Source organism: Tamandua tetradactyla, chromosome 11, assembly GCF_023851605.1.
Source record: "Tamandua tetradactyla isolate mTamTet1 chromosome 11, mTamTet1.pri, whole genome shotgun sequence".
Taxonomy (NCBI): Eukaryota; Metazoa; Chordata; class Mammalia; order Pilosa; family Myrmecophagidae; genus Tamandua; species Tamandua tetradactyla.
The window spans coordinates 82287340-82306470 of record NC_135337.1 but is presented as its reverse complement, the minus strand read 5'-3'; the positions used below and the strand labels follow the sequence as shown (position 1 = coordinate 82306470).

Below are 19131 nucleotides of genomic sequence, written 5' to 3'. Positions count from 1 at the left end.
ATCTGCAGCAACAGCTTTCTAACATGAGTTCCATGGGTGACTGTGTCCTGAAATGAAAATGAGGCTGTAACAGCACCTGGATGCGGCAGCCTGGGCAAACCCCGCTTGTGACATGGGTTCAGGGGCCGAGGGCTGGTGACCAGTTCTCCACTCCCCCTCCAAGGACCCGGATACAGGCTCCTGTCTCCACTACGTGGCACTCTGTAATCTGGCGACGCGTTGCTATTTTCTTGTTTACTGTGCAGGATCTGACTTCCGTGATTCAAATTCGTGACCCTGGGTGTGCTGGGCTCTGGGTGGTGGTGGGGATAGATCGGCCCAGCCTCCAGCCCCCATAGGGGGCAGAGACCCCCAGCACGGCAGGCCCCTTCTCACCACACCATGGCGCGGAAGGAAGACGCTAGACCATCTGCTTCTCTGAGTCGGTGTATTTTTAAATAGCTTTCAACATACACATTTTTTTCCCCTTTAAAAACCATCTGTTCTCAGTTTCTGCTGGTTGTCCTCGTGGTCCCAAACCCCTGCACGGCCAGGGCACATGGGTGGGTGGGGAGTGGCTGCCGCAGGCCTGTCCTGGCAGTGACCCTGGCTCAAGCGGCTCTCCCCGACTCCACAGATCAGGCGAAAAATGGCCGCTTAGGAGCTAAAACGTCCATTTATTCAAAGCAGTAATAATTTAAAATTATAAAAACCTTTCCGCTGTTGAACATTTAGAGGGCGAGGTTAGAGACAAAGGGGCAGAGGGAGCTGGGGGCGCCCAGCAGTGTCTGGAGCCCACAAAGTGGACACTTCTGGGCAGGCCGGGCAGGATTGAGGTGGGACCAAGGCAGGAGCCCCTCGTTCCCCTGGTGGGGCAGGTCCTCTGAGCCTCAGCTCCAGTAACCTGGGGCCTGTGGACGCTAACAAGGGACAGGGAGGCATCCTCGGCGCCTCGAGTCCATGGGCGGCCGTGGTGGTGTGGGGAGCCAGGGAGGGGTTCCCATGGGGGGCAGGCAGAGTGCGTCCCAGACCCCCTGTGGCGGTGCCAGGTAGGGCGGGGCCTCAGGAATTGCTGGCGGCATTCTCATTGCTGGGTGAGCTGGAGGAAGAGGAGGATGAGGACGAGGAGAAGCTCATGCCTGCCAACCCTGGGGGGTTCGTGGCCGTGTTCTGGCCTGTGAGACTCTTCCGGCAGACAGGGCAGCTGTCGTGCTGCAATGGGATGGAGGCAGAGAGCAGGGAGGGAGAGTCACAGCCCGCCTAGGCACTACACACCCCAGCAGGTGGAGGGTCGTCCTGCTCCCTTGTCTGTCCACGTGCAGCTCCAACCTTACCTGCTCCAACCAGGGCACGATGCAGCCATCGTGGAAAAGGTGGTTGCAGGGCAGCTGGCGCACGCTCTCACCCAGCGCGTAGTCGTCCTTGCACACGGGGCACTCCAGCCCAGAGCCTGCAGAGGTGGGCGGTGAGCAGCCGCCATGGCCCCCCAAAGGCCCCATGATCCCCACAGGTCCCCCTGGCCCCCATGCCCCCCACTGGATCATCTAATGAGGGTCCTGTGAGAAACTGATTGGTACATACACTGTCAACCTGGATAGAGCAGCTGGTGGGGAGACCCTCCCACCAGGAATTTAGGGCCTCTCTGCGTCTCAACCCAGGGTGCCAGCAGGAGGGCTGTGTCCATAAAGTCTGTCTGTGCTGGGCCCATGGGATCCTGGGGTACTCAGTCTGACCCCAGCAGGCAGAAAAGCCCCAAGCTTTGCCCAGCCATGCACAGCAGAAGGAAAGGGCCCATCAGAGTGGCAGTGCCAGGCCTGGAAGGGGCGCAATAGACAAAAGCCTGTGTCCTTCCTGGCTGACCTGTGGTCTGACTGCATGGACACAGGCCACAAAGGGGCCACGAAAGGAAGTGACCCCAAAGCCAAACCCCAAGCCCCTAGAGCATACCCACGTGCTCCTCAGTGACGGGGACGGTGGGGAGGGCCTGGATTTTCTCTTTGTCTGCAGGGGGGGGGCCCGTGTTTTCAAACTGATTGAGGAGCTGAAAGACAAGAGGCGAGAGTGCGGGAGCTGCCTTCACGGGCTCCTGTGCTTCAGTCCACCTGGCCCGGCCACAGGGCGCCTCCGTCCGGGAAACGCGAGGCTGCGTTAAACCTGCAAAAGCATGGGGCAGCATTTGTCTCGGGGCCCAGCCACATACTGCTGCTTGGCCGACCCGCAACCCCGTGCCTGCCCCATCTCTGCAGAAGTCCTGGCACACGAGCCATGGTGTCCCCAAGTACCACTCCACAGGGGAAGTGCCAGGAGGGACCCAGCCCCCGTACCTGTGTGATGATGGCGTCCAGACCGTTGGCTCCCCAGGCATAGTCCATCGGGTTCGAGTGCAGGACACCCCTGGAGGCAGAGAGGGCCGGTTACAGCGCCTGGGTATGAGGGCAGGCAGGGTGGGGGTACCCACTACTCACCAGGGGCCCAGGCCCAGGTTGGGGATGGTGGCAGGAGTGATGATGCCATTGACCAGCTGCTGGATGATCCTGAAACAGAGACAAGGCCCAGTCATGGCAGGCAGCAGGGCTCGGGGCCACAGGTGGCCAAGAACAGTCAGCATCCTGTCTGGCCCCCAGCTCTCCCAGAGGGGACAGAAACAGCTGGACACAAGGAGGCACTCAGATTCACAGATAGGCCAGAAAATGCCAGGCTCCTTCCAGAAATTATAGTACGATAATTTCTAGAAAACAAACAAACATGACACAAGGGGGACCCCAGTGCAGTCTCCCTCCAGCCCAGTTCTGAGTCCAGATTCTCTGAGGCCCAAACTTTGTCCATCCAAGAGCAGAAACGAGTCACGACATCCAACTCCCCTGTATTTTAAAACCCAAGTGGGAGCACACTATTTTCCCAACATAGTTCCAGTTTTCCTGTCAGACCCTCACAGCCCTCCCTGGGGATGCCCACAAGGCTCCATGTGCCATGCAGTCTACCCTAATGTTTCCAACAGCCACTGCCCATCCCACAAAGGAATGAGCCCCCTAGTGGGAGCTCCAGGCTGTCTCTGGTCCCAGCCAATCCAACCAAAGACACCCTGAGATGACAGCCAAAAGCAATCCAGGGGGCACCCCTTGAGACCCGAAAGGAAGGGTGGGAAGACAGGTAGCTTGGGGGAGGATGCTGGCTGCGGCATGATTCATGGAGGCAGACTAAGAGCAAGGCTGCAGGGGGAGGGAAGAGAAGCCTGATGACCTTCGAGAGGGCAAGATACCCGGGAGCACTCCAAAGGGGCTCAAATGCCTGTGCACAGCCACAGGTGGGACTTTTGCAGGGGCAGGGAGCAATTGTGTGGCCTGAGCCCTGCTCTGGGCTGGATGTAAGGCTGGTTGTCCCCCACATTCTTGTATAGACTCAGAAGTGCGTGGGGTGGTCCTGGTGCTAGATGGACCCTGACCCAGTCTCTGGCTGTTAGCCCCTCCTGGGCCTGTTCTGGAACCCCGAGTGGGGTCATGCCAGGCACCCCCAAGGTGCAGGTGTTCACCAAAACACCTCCGTTAACATGGGTGGTCATTACCATGTGATCACAAACATGCAGAGGGACTGAGGGAGCAGGGCCCAGAACACACCCACATCCACTTGGGAGGTGGGGTATGACAGGGGAAGAAGGGACTATGACCTTACAAGGTACAGGGGACCCTGGAGGATGCCAAGAGGTCATCAAGAAAAGGCAACCCTGTACCCTGTTATGTCTTCAGGACACTGTTACAATCAAAGGTCACAAGAAAGCAAAGCTGAAAATGCACTGGGAGAGCATGGCAATTCCCAAAGTAGAAGAGGTGGAGCTGCTGCTGGGGAGGTAGAGATGGGGCCAGCACCCAGCAGGAGCCTGGACGTGGGGGCCTGGCCAGCAGGAACCAAATGAAGCAGACACTGCTAGGCATGGGGTGTGTGAGGGAACACCCAGAAACTGCAGGGTATCCCAAATGCTGTAAGGGTCCCCATGGCTAGCCCCACTCACATATGGCTGAGTCCTACCAAGATGAATGAGACACCCTGCCATGCTCACCTGCATGAGGGATGGGCCCTGGCAGATGAACCCTTCCTTGTTACTAAGCCCTTCTGAGCCACCTTGCTGTATTGCTCTGAGGTTAAACAGGGAGCCCTACTCCCAGAGATGCGAGGGAGCAGAAGGCCTGGCTCTGGGCCTCCAGGAACAAGCATCCCTGCCTGGGCCCCCAGGGCTGCAGGCCCTGTGCCTGACTGGAGACCCCTCCTCCCAACCCGAGGACCCACAAGGCATGGGCTTTTAGCCACTTCAAGGGCCCCTCAGCCTATCAGGGCGGGGCTGTGGGGAACATTCACTTGGGAAGCATAAGCCTCCCAGCCTGGCCAAGGACAGTGGTCCACCCATCTCAGCAACACCTCCCCATGGGGCTGGGAGCCTGGGCTGAAAGCCTTCCTCTGCCCTCACTGTACCACCTGCCCCCAGGCTGCTAATGGGGCTGCCTGGACCCCTCCCACATGTGCACTTGGGACCACCCTCCCAGGGGGACGATGACACCACACCCTGTGCCCACGGAGCCTTCTGAAAAGGCCCTCGACTCAGATTCTGCTCCTGGGGCCCATTAGGCTGCACCCCCCAGAGTTCACAAGTTGGGTGCCCATGTCTTAAGCATCAGTCCTTGTGGAGCAGGGCCACCCTCACCCTTCCAGTGTTGGGACGCCTTCATGCCGACCCGTAGTGCGCCGAGCCGTGAGCCGGGCCCGGGGCTGCCGGGCGCCATAGCGGTGCCGGGACTGGTGCTCACGCTCCCGCCGGCTCTCAGGGTCCCTGCCGTCCTCAGGCGGCGCCCCCGGGGTGAGCGTGGGAATCTCAAAGCTGTCGTCAAAAATGCCGAAAGCAAATTGCCCATAGCCCTGCGGCAGTGCGAACAGGTGCTGGTCCACGTTCTGTGGGGAGAAGGGGGGAGTGTGATGAGGTGGCAGGCACAGGACGACAGCACTGCACAGGCAGAGCAGCTTGCCATGCAGACTCCTTCCCAGCCAGGGGCAATGTCGCACTTTGCAAGGCCTACAGGCGTGGGCACCAGGGTGGGCAGTGGGTGACAGACAGACCCAGGAACCAGGTACAGTAGATGGGTGGGTTTCACTGCCCCAATCACGCCTTTACCCCCCCCCCAAACATCCACAGCTTTCCCCAGGGCCTCGGGACGGATGTGGGGTCCATGGACACACACAGACTGTGTGCCCGGCTTACCTCGAAAGGCTGCCTGCTCTGGTCCGGGGGTGCCGTGGAGGGGGCAGAACTGTTGTCTGTGTTCCTGGAGGGAGATGGTGTGTCAGTGGGCAGTGTGGGGCATTGTGGGGAGGCAGTCATGTGGACACAGCTCCTTCCCCCAAGCTGCTTGCCAGCCTTGTTTGTCAGAGAAGCGGGAACTGTGACCCCCAGCCCCCCAGTGTATCACCTCTATTCCCAGACCAAGAAACAGCGTGCAGGGATGTAAGTGGTGGCCTGAGCCCTGACACCCTCCCCCCAGTTCTGCCACCTCCCCTGTCCTGGCCACCCAGGGGTCCTAGAGCCCACCAGACACTGAACTCCTGCCAGCCGTGCTGCCTACCCCCAGCCCCATGTGGTCAAAGAGAGGGTCTGAGACCGACAGGCGGGCTGAGGCCAGGGCCCCAGGGCACCTGCCAGCTTCTCTGGCCTCTGGGACACAGCAGGCATCACCTGGTCTCTTCCGGCAGCTCTTCGATAAAACCAGACTCGCATCGTGGGCAGATATAATCCTGTGGTTGAGAGAGGAAAGGCGAGGGTGAACACGGGTTCTGGAAAGCCCCTGACCAGGACGGCCATCATTCACATCATTTCTAGGCCCCTGCTGAGGGCCCAGCTGAGGTTCAGGGTTGGGTATGCAGAGGGGCACCAGGAGGCCGCTTGGTTCCGGTTGGCCACATGACATTGGTCAAGTGTAGGCCAGAGACAAGGGTGCCATGGGGAGCATGAACAGAAAGACAGACCGAGATGGGTGGGCCCATGCATGCATGCATCTTGTCATTCTTCACCAGGGGGGCCAACATGAGCACTGACAGCCAGCCCCGGGGCTCCTCTCGGTACGTGCATGGGGGCCAGAGCAGCAGCCGTGACCATCAGAGCCCTCCCCATTCCCTGGTCCTCAGCATTCCATAGCAGCCATGACTCTAGCAGCCAGAGGTGTCTCTGGGGCTTAGAGGCATGGCATAGTCCCCTGCTCTCATCTCATCGTCTGGATAAAGGCTCTCACTAGACCTGTGGCTGAGAAGCTGCCAATGGGCCCTGACATACTGGCCCCAACACAGGGCATGAGACAAATCCCTGTGAGTGACATCCCCACATGCCACATACAGTTCGGGTCTAGGCCACAGCCCCCCACATGGCACCTCCAGAGTGTCCCAGCAGCCAGGACCACAGCTGCCCCTGGTTGCAGGACCAGCCCCCAGCCCCAGCCCCTTGCTCACGAGCATGCAGGCGCCCCGGCCCGGTGGGCACCAGGCAGGGTGCTATGGTGCCCAGGACAGGAACAGAGGCCCCACAGGCAAGTGACCCTAAAACCAGCTGCAGCAGTGCCAAAGGGGTCACATCCTCATCAGGTGTGTGGGTCAGGGGCTCACACAGCCTCTAGTCACTCACGGGAATGGGGCACTCAAATGGGGGATACCATGCATGTCCACTTGGAGGGGTCAGAGGAGAATGGAGAACGTGGGTGGAGAAGAAGTAGGAAACCAGGGTTCAGGGGGCCTGGCCCATGTGGGCAGCGTCAGGACAGAAGCCTCTACCACCACCCCACCTGTTCCTGATATGGGACAGAGAAGGACGTGGGTGGGTGGCCCAGGGTCAGGAGGGCAGGCAGAGCCTGACCAGACCAAGCAGGGCCACCAGGGCAAGTGGATGGCGAGGGCAGCTCACACATGGGGAAGGGGCAGGTGCAGGGGCTCCAGGACCAGTCCCTCTACTCTAACCACTATGGTATCAGCAGGGAGTATCTAAATATCTGGAACTCTGGTGTCCTGTGGAACACAGGTGGCATCCAGGGAGGAGTGGGAGGAAGAGGCTGGTAAGCTGATAAGTGCTGGTGAATCTCATCCTTGGTACAGGGCCCCACCCCCACCTCCAGCCAGGGGCCAAAAGCAGCGGGGCCTGCAGCCCAGGCTCCTGTGCAGCGTGCTGGGGCCAGGATGGGCTGTGAAGCTTGAGGCCTCCAAATGCAGTGATCTGTGGTCTCAGCACCCATCACTGTTTTCAACCAGGTCCTCCAATGGCGGGGGCCGGGTTGCAGGGCAGCTGCTGTTTCACCCCGCACAGGCAAAAGCTATAGGGGAGACCCAAACAGGCAATATCAGGTTCTCTTCCCCTTTTATCACTCTGCATTCCCCGTTTGGGAAAAAAAAAAAGTTTTGAAAAGTCACAAATCAATGGTCCGCATCTACCACCACCACTGCCACCACCTAGTGATCCCAAAGGAAAGGGAAAACGAGATTTCTCAACCAAAAAACTACGGAACACACAAAGAAAATGGAAAGAATGGCCCATTCACAGAAAAAAAAAATTTGCCAGAAACCCATCCCTGAGGACACTTGTACAATAGAACTATCAGTCAAAGACTTTCCATCAACTATCTTAAGTATGTTCAGCGAGCTATAGGAATCCACACACAAATAACTAAAGGAAATTAGGAAAATGTTGTCTGAACAAATAAAGATGGAAATTATAAAAAGAAAATAAACCCAAATTTTAGAGATTCAGTACAATAACTGAAATGAGAAACTCACTAGGTGGATTCAAGAGGAGATCTGAGCACAATACCACCTAACTGTAGTACAATGATGTTAGACACTGAACGAAGCTGAATGTGAAAATGACAGAGGGAGGAGGGCCGGGGGCACATATGAAACCAGAAGGAAAGATAGACGATAAAGACTGAGATGGTGTAATCTAGGAATGCCTAAAGTGTACAACGATAGTGACTAAACATACAAATTTAAAAAGGTTTTTGCATGAGGAAGAAAAAAGGAATGTCAATATTGCAGGGTGCTGAAAATAGATGGTAATTCATATTTTAAAACTGTAATATAGTGTGAGACTAAAGCAAAAAAAATGTTTATTTGGTACAAAATTTGTATTTTGACTAGTGCATTTCCTAATATAACTTATATGGACAGTTTAATTGAACACCATCAGTACATGGAACCTTGAATAGGGCATGAGATTTTGTAGGTTTGTCCAGAGTGATGCCCCAATAAATTCCAGTGTAATTTGACAGTGAATAAAAAAGTATTTGCAAAGTTCCCCTGGCAAGAAAGGGGGAAAATTCAACTTCTCCATTTGGAGAATTCCTGATATTCTCACAAGCAGTGGGGACAACCAATTCAATAGGCCGAGCCCTCAATCTTGGGGTTTGTTCCTATGAAACATCCCTGCAAAGGACAGGCTAAGCCCACTTAAAATTAGGCCTAATTTTAAGAGAGAACCTCTGTTGTTGCTCAGATATGGCCTCTCAGCCAACACGGCAAGCAGACTCACTGCCCTCCCCCTCTCTACATGAAACATCACTCCCAGAGGTTTAAACCTTCCTGGCAACGTGTGACAGAAATCTTAGAATAAGCTGGAACTCAGCATGAAGGGACTGAGAAAAACCTTCTCAACTAAAAGGGGGACGAGAGAAATGAGACAAAATAAAGTGTCAGTGACTGAGAACTTCAAACAGAGCCAAGAAGTTATCCTGGAAGTTATTCTTATGCATTATATAGATATCCCATTTTTAGTTTAAAGTGTATTAGAGAGGCTAGAGGGAAGTGCCTGAAACTGTAGAGCTGTGTTCCTTTAAGACGACTGTATGATACAGCTTTCGCAATGTGACTGTGGAATTGTGAAAACCTTGCTCTGATGCTCCTGTTATCTACGGTATGGACAGATAAGTAAAAAAATATGAATTAAAAATAAACAAATAATAGGGGGAACAAGTGTTAAAATAAATTGGGTAGAGGGAAATACTAGTGGTCAATGAGAGGGAGGGATAAGGGGTATGGTATATATGAGTTTCTTTTTTTTCCTTTTTGTTCTTTTTCTGGAGTGATGCAAATGTTCTGAGAGATGATCATGGAGATGAATATACAACTATGTGATGATATTGTGAACCACTGACTGCACACCAAGTATGGAATGTTCATATGTTAAGAATGTCCGTGTTTGTATCTTGTTTGATTTTATCAATTAAAAAATAGGGAGAAAAGAAAAGAGATTTCCATTAAAAAAAATACAGAGGAGATCTGAGCAGGCAGAACAAAGGGGATGAAGACAAACAGACGGAAGCTGAGGGACCTGTGGACACCATCAAGCACTGGAGCCCCAGGAGGAGGACAGAAAGGAGCAGAAAAAAGATTTGAAGAAATAATGGCAGAAACCTTCCCAAATTAGATAAAAATCATGACTATACACGCCCAGGAAGCACAACCAACCCTAAGCAGGACAGACTCCGCGTGATCCCCACCAAGTCACATCACAACAAAACTGTGCAGACTCAAAGACAGAGAGTGGGTTCTGACAGCAGCAGGGCAAGAGCGACTTGTCACACACAGGGTCCCCAACAACATTAACAATGGGTTTCTCTCCTAAAACCATGGAGGCCAGAGGCAGGGGGATGGCATTTTTAAAGTCCTTCAAGAAAAAACTGTCAGCCAAGAATTCTATATTCAGCAAAACTGTCTTTCACAATGAAGAGGAATTCAAAAGACATTTACAGATAGCTAAAACCTGAAAAAGTTCATCACAACAAGACCTGCCCAACAAGAAATGCCTAGGGAGTCTTTCAGGCTGAAACAGAAGGACACTGGGCAGGAACTCGAAGCTATAAGACATTCCACCCAAACAGTAACCAAAGAGAGCCAGAATGTCTACTGCTAGACAAAGCAAAGCTTAAGCCAAAAGGGGACAGGAAGCATGGAAGGCTATATATATTGATAAAAGGTTCACTGCAGCAAACAGATATTGTGACATAAACATGGAAGCACTTCAAGGCAGAGTCCTAAAATGCGTGAACTGGCAGACATGAAGGAGAAACATACAGCTCTACAGTAAACTCGGAGGTTTCAACATACCACTTTCAATAACTGATAGACCATCCAAGCAGAAGATCAATAACGGGAACAGAGGACTTAAACAACACTATTACAAACTATACCCAATGGACATTTATAGAACACTCCACCTGCTGCAGCAGAACATACTTTCTTCTCCAGTTGCACACAGGCAATTTTCCAGGACAGACTACATGTGAGGCCTAAAATAAATCTTATATTTAAAAATATTGAAATCATACAAACTATCTTCTCTGACCACAATGGAATAAAGTTAGCAATGAATAACAGAAGGAAAACAAATTTTCTTAAATATGTGGACATCTAAAAACATACTATTAAACAATTAATGGGTCGACGGAGAAATCACAAGGGAAATTAGAAGATGCATCTGATAAAATCTGACATTTTTTCATAATAAAAATGCTCAGAAAACTAGAAATAGAAGGGGATTTTCTTTCATAACATGATAAAGGGAATTTACAAAATACCCAGAGCAAAACAACATACTCAGTGGTGAAAAATTTACGGCTTTCCCTAAGACGAGGAACCAGACAAGGATGCCCACTGTCGCCACTGTTATTCAACATTGTGCTAGAAGTTCTGCCAGAACAATCAGGAAAGAGAAAGAAGTAACAGGCATTCAGATTGGAAAGGAAGAAGGAAAACTTTCGCTACTTGGAAATCACATGACCTTATACATAGTAAATTTCAAAGAATCTACAAGAAAGCTCATAGAACTAATAAATGAATTCGGCAAAGTTGGAGGATTCAAGATAAACACAGAGAACTCAGTTGGGTTTTTATATACCAGTAATGAACCATCTGAAAACAAAATCAAGAAAACAAAAATTCTATTTATACTAGCATCTAGAAGAATGAAATACCAAGGAATAAATTTAACCAAGGAGGTGAAGGACTTGTACACCAAAAACTACAAAACTGTGGTGAAAGAAATTAAAGACTTAAATAAAAGAAGACATCCTGTGCTCATGGACTGGAAGACTTAATATAGTTAAGATATCAATTATGCCTAAAGCAATCTACAAATTCAATGAACTCTCTATCAAAATTCCAGTAGACTTTTTCATAGAAACAGAAAAGCTGATCCTCAGATTCATATGGAACAAGAAGCCCAAATAGCCAACACCATCTAGAAAAAGAAAACAAAATTGAGGACTCACACTTGCTGATTTCAGAACTTACTACAAAGCTAATTAAATCAGTGTGGTCCTGGCCTAAGGACAGACATTTAAACCAATGGAATAGAACTGAGGGTCCAGAGATAAATCCACCCACTCTTGGCCAGCCAATTTCCAACAAGATGCCAAGTCCATCTAGTGAGGAAAGGATGGTTTCTTTAACAAATGGTGCTGGGACAACTGGAAAACCATATGCAAAAGAATGAATGAGGACCCCTACCTCTCACCATTTAAAAAATTAATAAAAATGGATCAAAGACCTATATATGGGAGTTAATACTATAAAACTCTCACAAGAAATCATAGGGAAATAGCTTCAGCAATAGGCAGAGGGTTTTTTTTAATTACACCAAAAGCACAAACAAGAAAAAAAGACATATATGGGATTTCATCAAAATTTAAAACTTTTATGCCTTAAAGGATATTATCAAGAAAATGACAAGACAACCTATAGAATGGAATATTTGGGTTTACTATCCAACATATATAAAGAACTCTTACAGCTCAACAAACAAAAAGACAAACAACACAACCAAAAAATGGTTCAAATGCTCTGGGAAACAGCCCGACAGTTTCTAGGAAAGTCAAACACAGAATTACAAGGTGACCTGGCAGCCCATAGCTCGGGATGGCCCCAAAGGCTGAAACACGGGCATGGAGTTTGGAACAGTATTAGCCAAAGTAGCCAGACCCGGATGTGACCTGAGTGTCCATCAACAAAGGAATGAAGAAGCACAACCGGGGGGCGGGCCGCGGTGGCTCAGCGGGCAAAGTGCTTGCCTGCTATGCCGGAGGACCTCGGTTCGATTCCCGGCCCCAGCCCATGTAACAAACAAACAAAATACAATAAAAACAAGAAAATGTTTAAAGATGTTTCCCTTTCTTCCTCCCTTCCTTCCTTCCATCCTTCCTTCCTTCTTTCTGTCTAAAAAAAAAAAAAAAAAAAAAAAAAAGAAGCACAACCGGGTCCATCCAGATGACTCAGCCAGAAGGAAGAAGGAAGCTATGATCAGTGGCAACAACAGGGAGGGACTGCGAAAACACGATGCTCCACCAACGAAGCCAAGCCCAGAAGAGCACGAGCTATCTGCTTCCACTGATGTGAAATGTCCTGATCAGGTAAATCCACAGAGACAGAGTACAGATTCCTGGTGCCAGGCAAAGGGGAGGGGGAATGGGTGTGGGGTTTCATTTTGGGGTGACAAGGATGTTCTGGAACCAGACAACTCTGTGAGCACACTAAAAACTGCTGAGCTGTGTCCCCTAAATAAGTGAACTGGGTGGACTTCACCTCAATGGAGCTGTTACAAACAGCACCACCAGGAGCCCTGCTCTTCTGCACGGAAGGCCAGGGTATGCTGGGAGGGCGTCCCTGACTGTGTGAAGCAGCACTGAGGGAGGGGCAGCCGGGCAGCCGCAGGGTGAGGAAACTGAGAATTAGACACTTCACCGAGCACCACCAGATATCAGGCAAGTCTGAATTTCTAGCTCCACCAACCCCGTGGCTGCTGCCCTGTCTGTAGGGTCTGCCTGAGGAACTACGCCTCCCCCTAGGTCCTCAGTGGAACCCCGAGCTGCCAGGATTCTGTCCACTGCATCGGCAGCCCAAGCTCCAGAGTGGGCGGGAAAGAAAATCCACTGACCCAAACATGGGAGGGTGCGCCTGTCTGAGTCCCCAAGCCCCCTTCCTGGCAGGAGACAAAAGCAGCTGAGCCACGAGGCAAAGTGTGAGCTCATGGACGCCCCAGTCTCACCCCAACCTGCAGTCAAAACGGGTGTGCCCTCCTGGACAACGGCACCCCCCATAGAGTGCTGCTGCCCTTCACCCCTGGCCTTGCTGCTCTCTACGAATCACCTACACACCCAACAGGCACCCTGGCCCCACATGTGCCTCCCTAGGGCTCCCACCTCAGTGCGGAGCACCCCAAGTCTCTGTCCTCATACCCACAGTCCTGTGGTGCCCTCGTCACAGCCCACAAGACTCCACTGCCTGACCTGGCTGCCCCATGACCTTGCCAGCCTGGCACTGCCCAACCCAGCGCCTGCACCTGCCACCTCCTCGGCCGGATCATTCTTGCCCCAGATAGCTACCTGGCTCGCCCCCTCGCAGAAGTCGGGTCTCTGCTCAAACGTCACTTCCCGGCTCCGAGCCTCGGTCTCCCCACCTGTAAATGGAGGATGACCTCAGCATCTAGGGCTCCAAAATACAGCCACCGCCCCAGATGCCCCAAGTGCCGCGGGAGACAACAGTCACACACAGCCCCCTTCTGGTCCTGGGGTGTATAGGCAGTCCCAGCTCCCCAGGCCCAAACTGGCTGTTTGGGATCCCAGGTGGGGCTCAAGCCTCATGGGCACTGGGTACATCTGAAAGACTGCTGTCATCTGCATTCTCAACTCACAGGGCTGGAGGCAGAGATATGCATCCACCACAGGGACACTGGATGGAGAGTCCACCTCCTCATGGGGCTGGGTCCAGGTCACTGCCACCACTCCAGGATGCCAAGAAGCATGGCCTGTGAGGGGTACTCAACCTGGGGGTGCCAACAGCCCCTCTCCTCACTGCCTGGTTTTTGCCTGAGGACTGAAGACCTACCCCCCAAACTGATATAGTGCAACGGCCCATGTGGGGTGGGTAGGGACTTACAGCGTCCCTCTCTACAGCCCAGCTCTGGGTGCTGCTTGCCCCCATAACAGTGAGGGACTGGGGAGGAGTGGACCAAACCCGTGGCCTCCACATTTCCAACCCAAAGAACATTCCAGCTCCAAGGGGCTGCCAGCTGCGGTACGACAGGGGTCAAGCCCAGGGTCCAGGCAGGGGTCCCGTCACAGCCCAAGTGTGCTGGGTACAGAGTGTGACCTGAAGAGGGCAAGGCCCAGGAGGACACACACTCTTCACTGGGCAGCCCCGGCATGGTCTCAGGAACACAGACCCCCACAGCTCCTGGAACCACCTTAGTCCCGAACCTAGGGTCTGAAGCCACCACCTCGTTGGGCAAAGCTGGCAAGAAGTGGGGGAACCTGAGCCTTGGTGGCCCCATGATGGCCCTGAGTAAGTGGCCTGAGGCACATCCATCTAGCACCCTTACGCCACTCCTACCCTGCCAGGCCACTCCTGGCACCTGCCAGGCCACTCCTGGCACCTGCCAGCCCCAAAAGCCCACCCACTACTAACATACAACATGTGCCCCTCATGGCAGACACACCCACCCATGCTCAAGCAGGAGATACTCAACCCTCTCCTGTCCTGTACAGCTGCAGATCCCCACCACAGCCCATGGGGCTCCCACTGCGCTGGGGCCTTGAGGACAGAGGACTGGACAGGGGATCACTGGGGATAGCACTGTGGACAGGGTACTGGACCCAGGGCAGGCCCACATGGCAAAAGAGCAGCCATGTCTGCAAGTCCCTGTGGCATCCCTGGCGCCCACCCCTCTCAGGGCTCTGCTCTCCTAACCTCCCAGGGCCTCAGTTTTGACAGCTGCAAAACAACCAGGGGCACCGAGTTGACTTCTGGGCCCAGCGGGCACTGCAGTCACGGCCTCTACAGGGCCCAGCGTAAGTACCGCCCACGCCTGACAGCCACAGTGAGGCCGGGACATGGGGGGTCCTGGGCTGGCAGTATACCCTACCTGGGAAGGTAGGACAGGCCCATGTGCCCTGCAGGGAGGACTGAAAACCAGGAGTCAAGCTTTTCAGGAGATTCAGAGGACTGAAAACCAGGAGCTAAGCTTTTCGGGAGATTCATAGGTTGCTGAAGGCCACAGAGCAGGCAGCCCAAGGGGTTCCAGAGTGTGGCAGGCATTTCAGTGTCCTTCACCCCACAATCCGTGAAGCAGCAACCCCCTATAACCCATGATCACCCACTCAGGAGCACTATGACAATCACAATGAGCTCAGGGCATGTGGATGGGGACCAGCAGGGGGGTCCAGCGGAGTACAACCCCACATCCCTGCCAGTGGGCTCCCCAACCTGCCCTGCACAGTTAGGCCATGGAAACCGGCATTCCTGCTGCGCCCCAGCACTCTCATCTACAAGGAGTGGCAAGCCTGAGCCTGTTTCTGGCCTTCAAGGCCTCCTCGTCCAGCTCCAGCCAGTCTGTCTGGCTCCTGCCTCACCCAGCTAACTTCAGTTCCCCTTGCACGCCCTGACACTCTGGCTACCGCCTGTCCCACCACCTCCAGCACAGCCTGGGACTCAGGCACCAGGCTGCACTGCACACACAGGTGCATGGACTCTCGGCACGATGAAAGCACTACCCAACCCCCACAGATGAGGACAGTGAGGAAAGGAAGGTCAAGCATTTGCCCAAAACCACAGAGCGGCCAAGGGGTACAGCACACAGGGGCCTCGAGCTGACTCTAGAGCAACCGTGGCAGACACACAGCCCACAGCAGCTCCTTTCACACCCAGGGGCCCTAGACACCAGCCAGGCATTTCACACACCCTGCACACCAGCCAGGAACCCTGCACACCAGCCAGGTGTCCCATCGTGGCAGCAACCAATAGACTAGTGCCAACACAGGGCAGGAACTCCGCTTTGGGGTATGACGTGGGCTGGGATTTCCCGGGTGTGGCCAACACCAGGTGTGCCCACGCCTGGTGCAAAGACATCCTGACAAACAGCCACCCTGCCAGACCCAGCCCTGAATCTGCAAGCAGGCACCTTCAGGACCTTGCACGGTAAGTGTGGGCCCAATCCTGTTCTTTGTTCTTTGCTCTTCGGGAACTTATCCCTGTTCATGATTAAATACATGTCATCATTTGTTCAGTGCTGGCTCCCTGTCCACCTGTAAACTCTGTGAGGGCAAAGGCTACATCTGCCTTGCACCACAGGATCTCAGCAACCAGGATGAGAAAGGTCTCAAACGTGACCAATGATCATCTGCTGAAGTCAAAGCCCGAGGCTCAAGGCTCCTCCCCTGGAGCCAGGAAAGGAGAAGGGACCAGCTCTGCATCTGGCTGCCTGGCTACAGCCCGAGGCTCACACCAGCAGTGAAGGGCCACACTGCCACTTGGAATGAAATAATGAAAACTGGCATCAGGTCCTCGCACCACAAACATGGACGATGAAGACAGACCCAGAGCAGGGGCACCCAGGAAACCAGAAGAAGCTGAGGGGAGACTTCTGAGAGGGGAAGGGGGGTCAAGTCTCAGCACCCAAGTCTGCCTGCACGCTAAGCTTTAATTTTTCCCTCCTCCTCCTAGAACAGGGCGTGGGGTGTGTGAGGAGCCTCTTGTTCTTTCCTTCTCTGAAACCATCATAATTCTGACAGACTTCTCCCAACTCCCCTCAGGCCTAGCCTTCTACCAGCAGCACTCCCTCCTGTGGGAATCCCCAGCTGGAAGGGCAGGCTCAGAAGTTCCGGCTCTAAAACCAAAACAGCCTCCAACACTCCCTGGCTAGAGATTGGGGGAAGCACTGCCAGTCTTATGGGTCCAGACACACCTGGAGCATGCCCAGCAGACATTCAGTAAACCCTCCCTGCCGTGGCAAACCCCCTCTAGATGCTCATTTCAACCATCACCCTACCCCTTCTCCCCACAAGATGGCCTAGTGGTAAACATCAGGACGACAACGGGCTCTGCCACTTCTCAAATGAGTTACCACAGGTTTCGGTTTTCCCACCTGTAAATTGGGGGCGGGATGGACTGAATCACCATTTCCAGCCTAGAGAAAGATCGGTAGGAACTGATCACACACTAGAAACTAGATCACCCGCCCCTACGGATCCGATCCTCCTGTCAAGGGGTCTAGAAAGCTGAAGCTTCACAAGCAGCCCCCACCCCCGCCACAGGGACATCAGACCACAGTAACATTTAAGCCAGTCGAGGATGTATTGGCCTAAATGAGTAGCCATAGGCCCCTTGGGGGAGGGGGGAAGGCCCTTCCAGCGCCTTGATGAGGGGGTGGGTTACCCTGCCAAGGTCCCAGCTTCCCACCGGAAACAGAAGAGGGCAGGTTCCGGACACAAAGATCTGCCTTCGGGCAGCTGAGGAACTCCAGGACAGCGCCTCGAGCCTCCTGGGCCTCACCTAGATTTCAGCAAAACACTTACACCTGCCCCCACTGGGCGCTGGGACCCGCGAAGCGAGCGCTCGCAAGGCGGACTTTCCCGGCGTTATTTTTGGGGTCTGACGTCCCCTCGAGAGCTCTCCTCCGGGGCCACTTGGCGCCCCCTCCTCTCCTTGCAGGATCCCACTTCCTTCTCGGGTAACGCTCGAGGCCAAGCTCCTCCCCGGGTGGCGTCTCTGGCCCCAGGGTCACCGGCCCCGCCTCGTGCCTGAGCCTCAGTTTCCCCATCGGGGCAGTTCGCGCGGAGAGTCGGGCGCGGCGAGCCCTGCCCGGGCCGCGGTCGGCCTCGCCTCAGGCCTGAGCGAATAGGCCCCGCGTCCCGCCTGCCGCCCCCGGCTCGGGCCTCACCGGCAAGCGCGGCACGATCTCCACCGAGCAGCAGTGGCAGAAATACCGTCCTGGCTGCGGCGACGCCTCAGCCATTGCCCCTGCCGCCTCCTCCGCGCCGCCGCCTCCCGCGCGGCGCCCGCCGCCGGCCGTTTGCTGCTCCCTCGCCGGCCGACGCGCCCGCGCACGCTCACGCACGGCACGTACGGCACGCACACCATGGGGCGGGGCGGACGCACGGTGGAGACGCAGGCGGTGCCCGCGGCAGGCGGAGACGGCGGTCCAGGGTGACGGTGGCCGTCGAGGGGCAAATCAGGAGCGGCTGTCGACCTGGGCGTGTCTAGAGCGTGACGGAGAATTGGGGCGCGGAACCTACGGGGCGGGGCCAGGTGTCCTTGGCAACCACTTCTGGGGGCGGGGCCTGCGTGGGGTGGGGCTCCTCTCCCCAAACCCTGCCAAGGCCTTTTTCCTCTTCGTCTCCCACCCTCTCCCCTCGCTGAACCTCCGCCCCGCTGTTTTGCTCCGGGTCCCGCCGCTTTTCCACCTCCGGGCCTTTGCACTGGCAGCGCCCCCCGCCCGCGGCACCATCATCCTCCCTCGACCTTGTCTTTGCCCCACTGTCACCGCGCGCGGCATTTCTTTACTCCCTCCTCAATAGCAGTTATTTCCACCTGATAAACTGTATGGCCGGCCCCAGGCAGAAGGGGTCTTTGCGTCTGGCTCCCGGCAGGACCCTTAGAGTGCCCGGCACCCATGGGCTCTCCCAGAGCCCTCGCCGAATGAATGCAGGCAGGAGACCCATTCCTGGATGGAAGGAGGCTCTGTATGCCTCAGTTTGACCCAGGGGACAAAAGAGGTCCTGACGACTGTGTCCATGGTGCCCTGGGGCCTGACAAACCCAATCCCCAACCCCTACCCCCAACCCTGGCCTCGGGGGTGAGGAGGGGGCAGGACACCCAAGCCCCCTCCTCCCTCAAGATAACCGACATAAATCAGACCATCGTCCTATGTGGCCCGAGATCATTTTTGAGGTTAGCTCTGGCCCAACCCTGCATTCCTTTCTTTATGCATTCAGCAGACATTCATTGAGCCTCCACTGCATGCCGAGCTCTGGGCTGGGTGCAAGGACACGCCAGGAAAACGACAGACCCAGGCAAGTAAGGACAATGGTGGCCTGGACAGATTCCAGAACGGAGGAGAGACAAAGCCAGATGCAGACACCCCTGTAGGCAAGAAATGAAGAATTAACAACTGATTATGATTACTAAATCATTATCTAGCTGTTTTTCTTTCTAGAGTGTAGAATAGGCAGAAGTTAGCTGAAATTACTGAAACTCAGTCTCCCCTTTTTATATTTTCTATTTTGATGGTCACTCTAGCCATTATTCACTATTGTAACGGCAACAATTCCACCCCCACTTGTTTTTATTCATTAAAAACCCTGAATTCCT

General features: G+C 54.2%; 1 protein-coding gene across 7 annotated transcripts; it reads right to left on the bottom strand.

The window, feature by feature from the left end:
* Window positions 1-413: 413 nt before the first annotated feature.
* On the bottom strand, window positions 414-17839 carry RNF126 (ring finger protein 126). Of its 7 annotated transcripts, XM_077121420.1 has the most exons (10): window positions 17702-17813; window positions 13371-13444; window positions 5656-5754; window positions 5225-5288; window positions 4673-4917; window positions 2441-2513; window positions 2304-2373; window positions 1927-2020; window positions 1314-1429; window positions 414-1191 (listed from the first exon to the last, which is right to left on the bottom strand). In XM_077121420.1, the coding sequence occupies exons 3-10, from the start codon at window positions 5735-5737 to the stop codon at window positions 1042-1044; spliced, it is 894 nt and encodes a 297-aa protein (XP_076977535.1). In that variant the 5' UTR covers window positions 5738-5754; window positions 13371-13444; window positions 17702-17813; the 3' UTR covers window positions 414-1041. The 7 variants fall into 7 exon arrangements, with proteins under 7 accessions (XP_076977535.1, XP_076977534.1, XP_076977536.1 ...); XM_077121419.1 differs by lacking the exon at window positions 13371-13444 and having other exon boundaries at window positions 2445-2513; window positions 5696-5754; window positions 17702-17839; XM_077121421.1 differs by lacking the exon at window positions 13371-13444 and having other exon boundaries at window positions 17702-17817.
* Window positions 17840-19131: the final 1292 nt, after the last annotated feature.

What these genes read in the sequence shown, in the direction of transcription:
- RNF126 (XM_077121418.1), bottom strand. Translation starts at nt 17,581, where the DNA reads ATGGGGAAACTGAGGCTCAGGCACGAGGCGGGGCCGGTGACCCTGGGG. An exon ending in AGCGCCCAGTGGGGGCAGGT is followed by an intron (nt 5,755 to 17,336) that starts GTAAGTGTTTTG and finishes TCTCAACCACAG; the next exon opens with GATTATATCTGCCCACGATG. An exon ending in CGTCACTGAGGAGCACGTGG is followed by an intron (nt 1,430 to 1,926) that starts GTATGCTCTAGG and finishes CCACCTCTGCAG; the next exon opens with GCTCTGGGCTGGAGTGCCCC.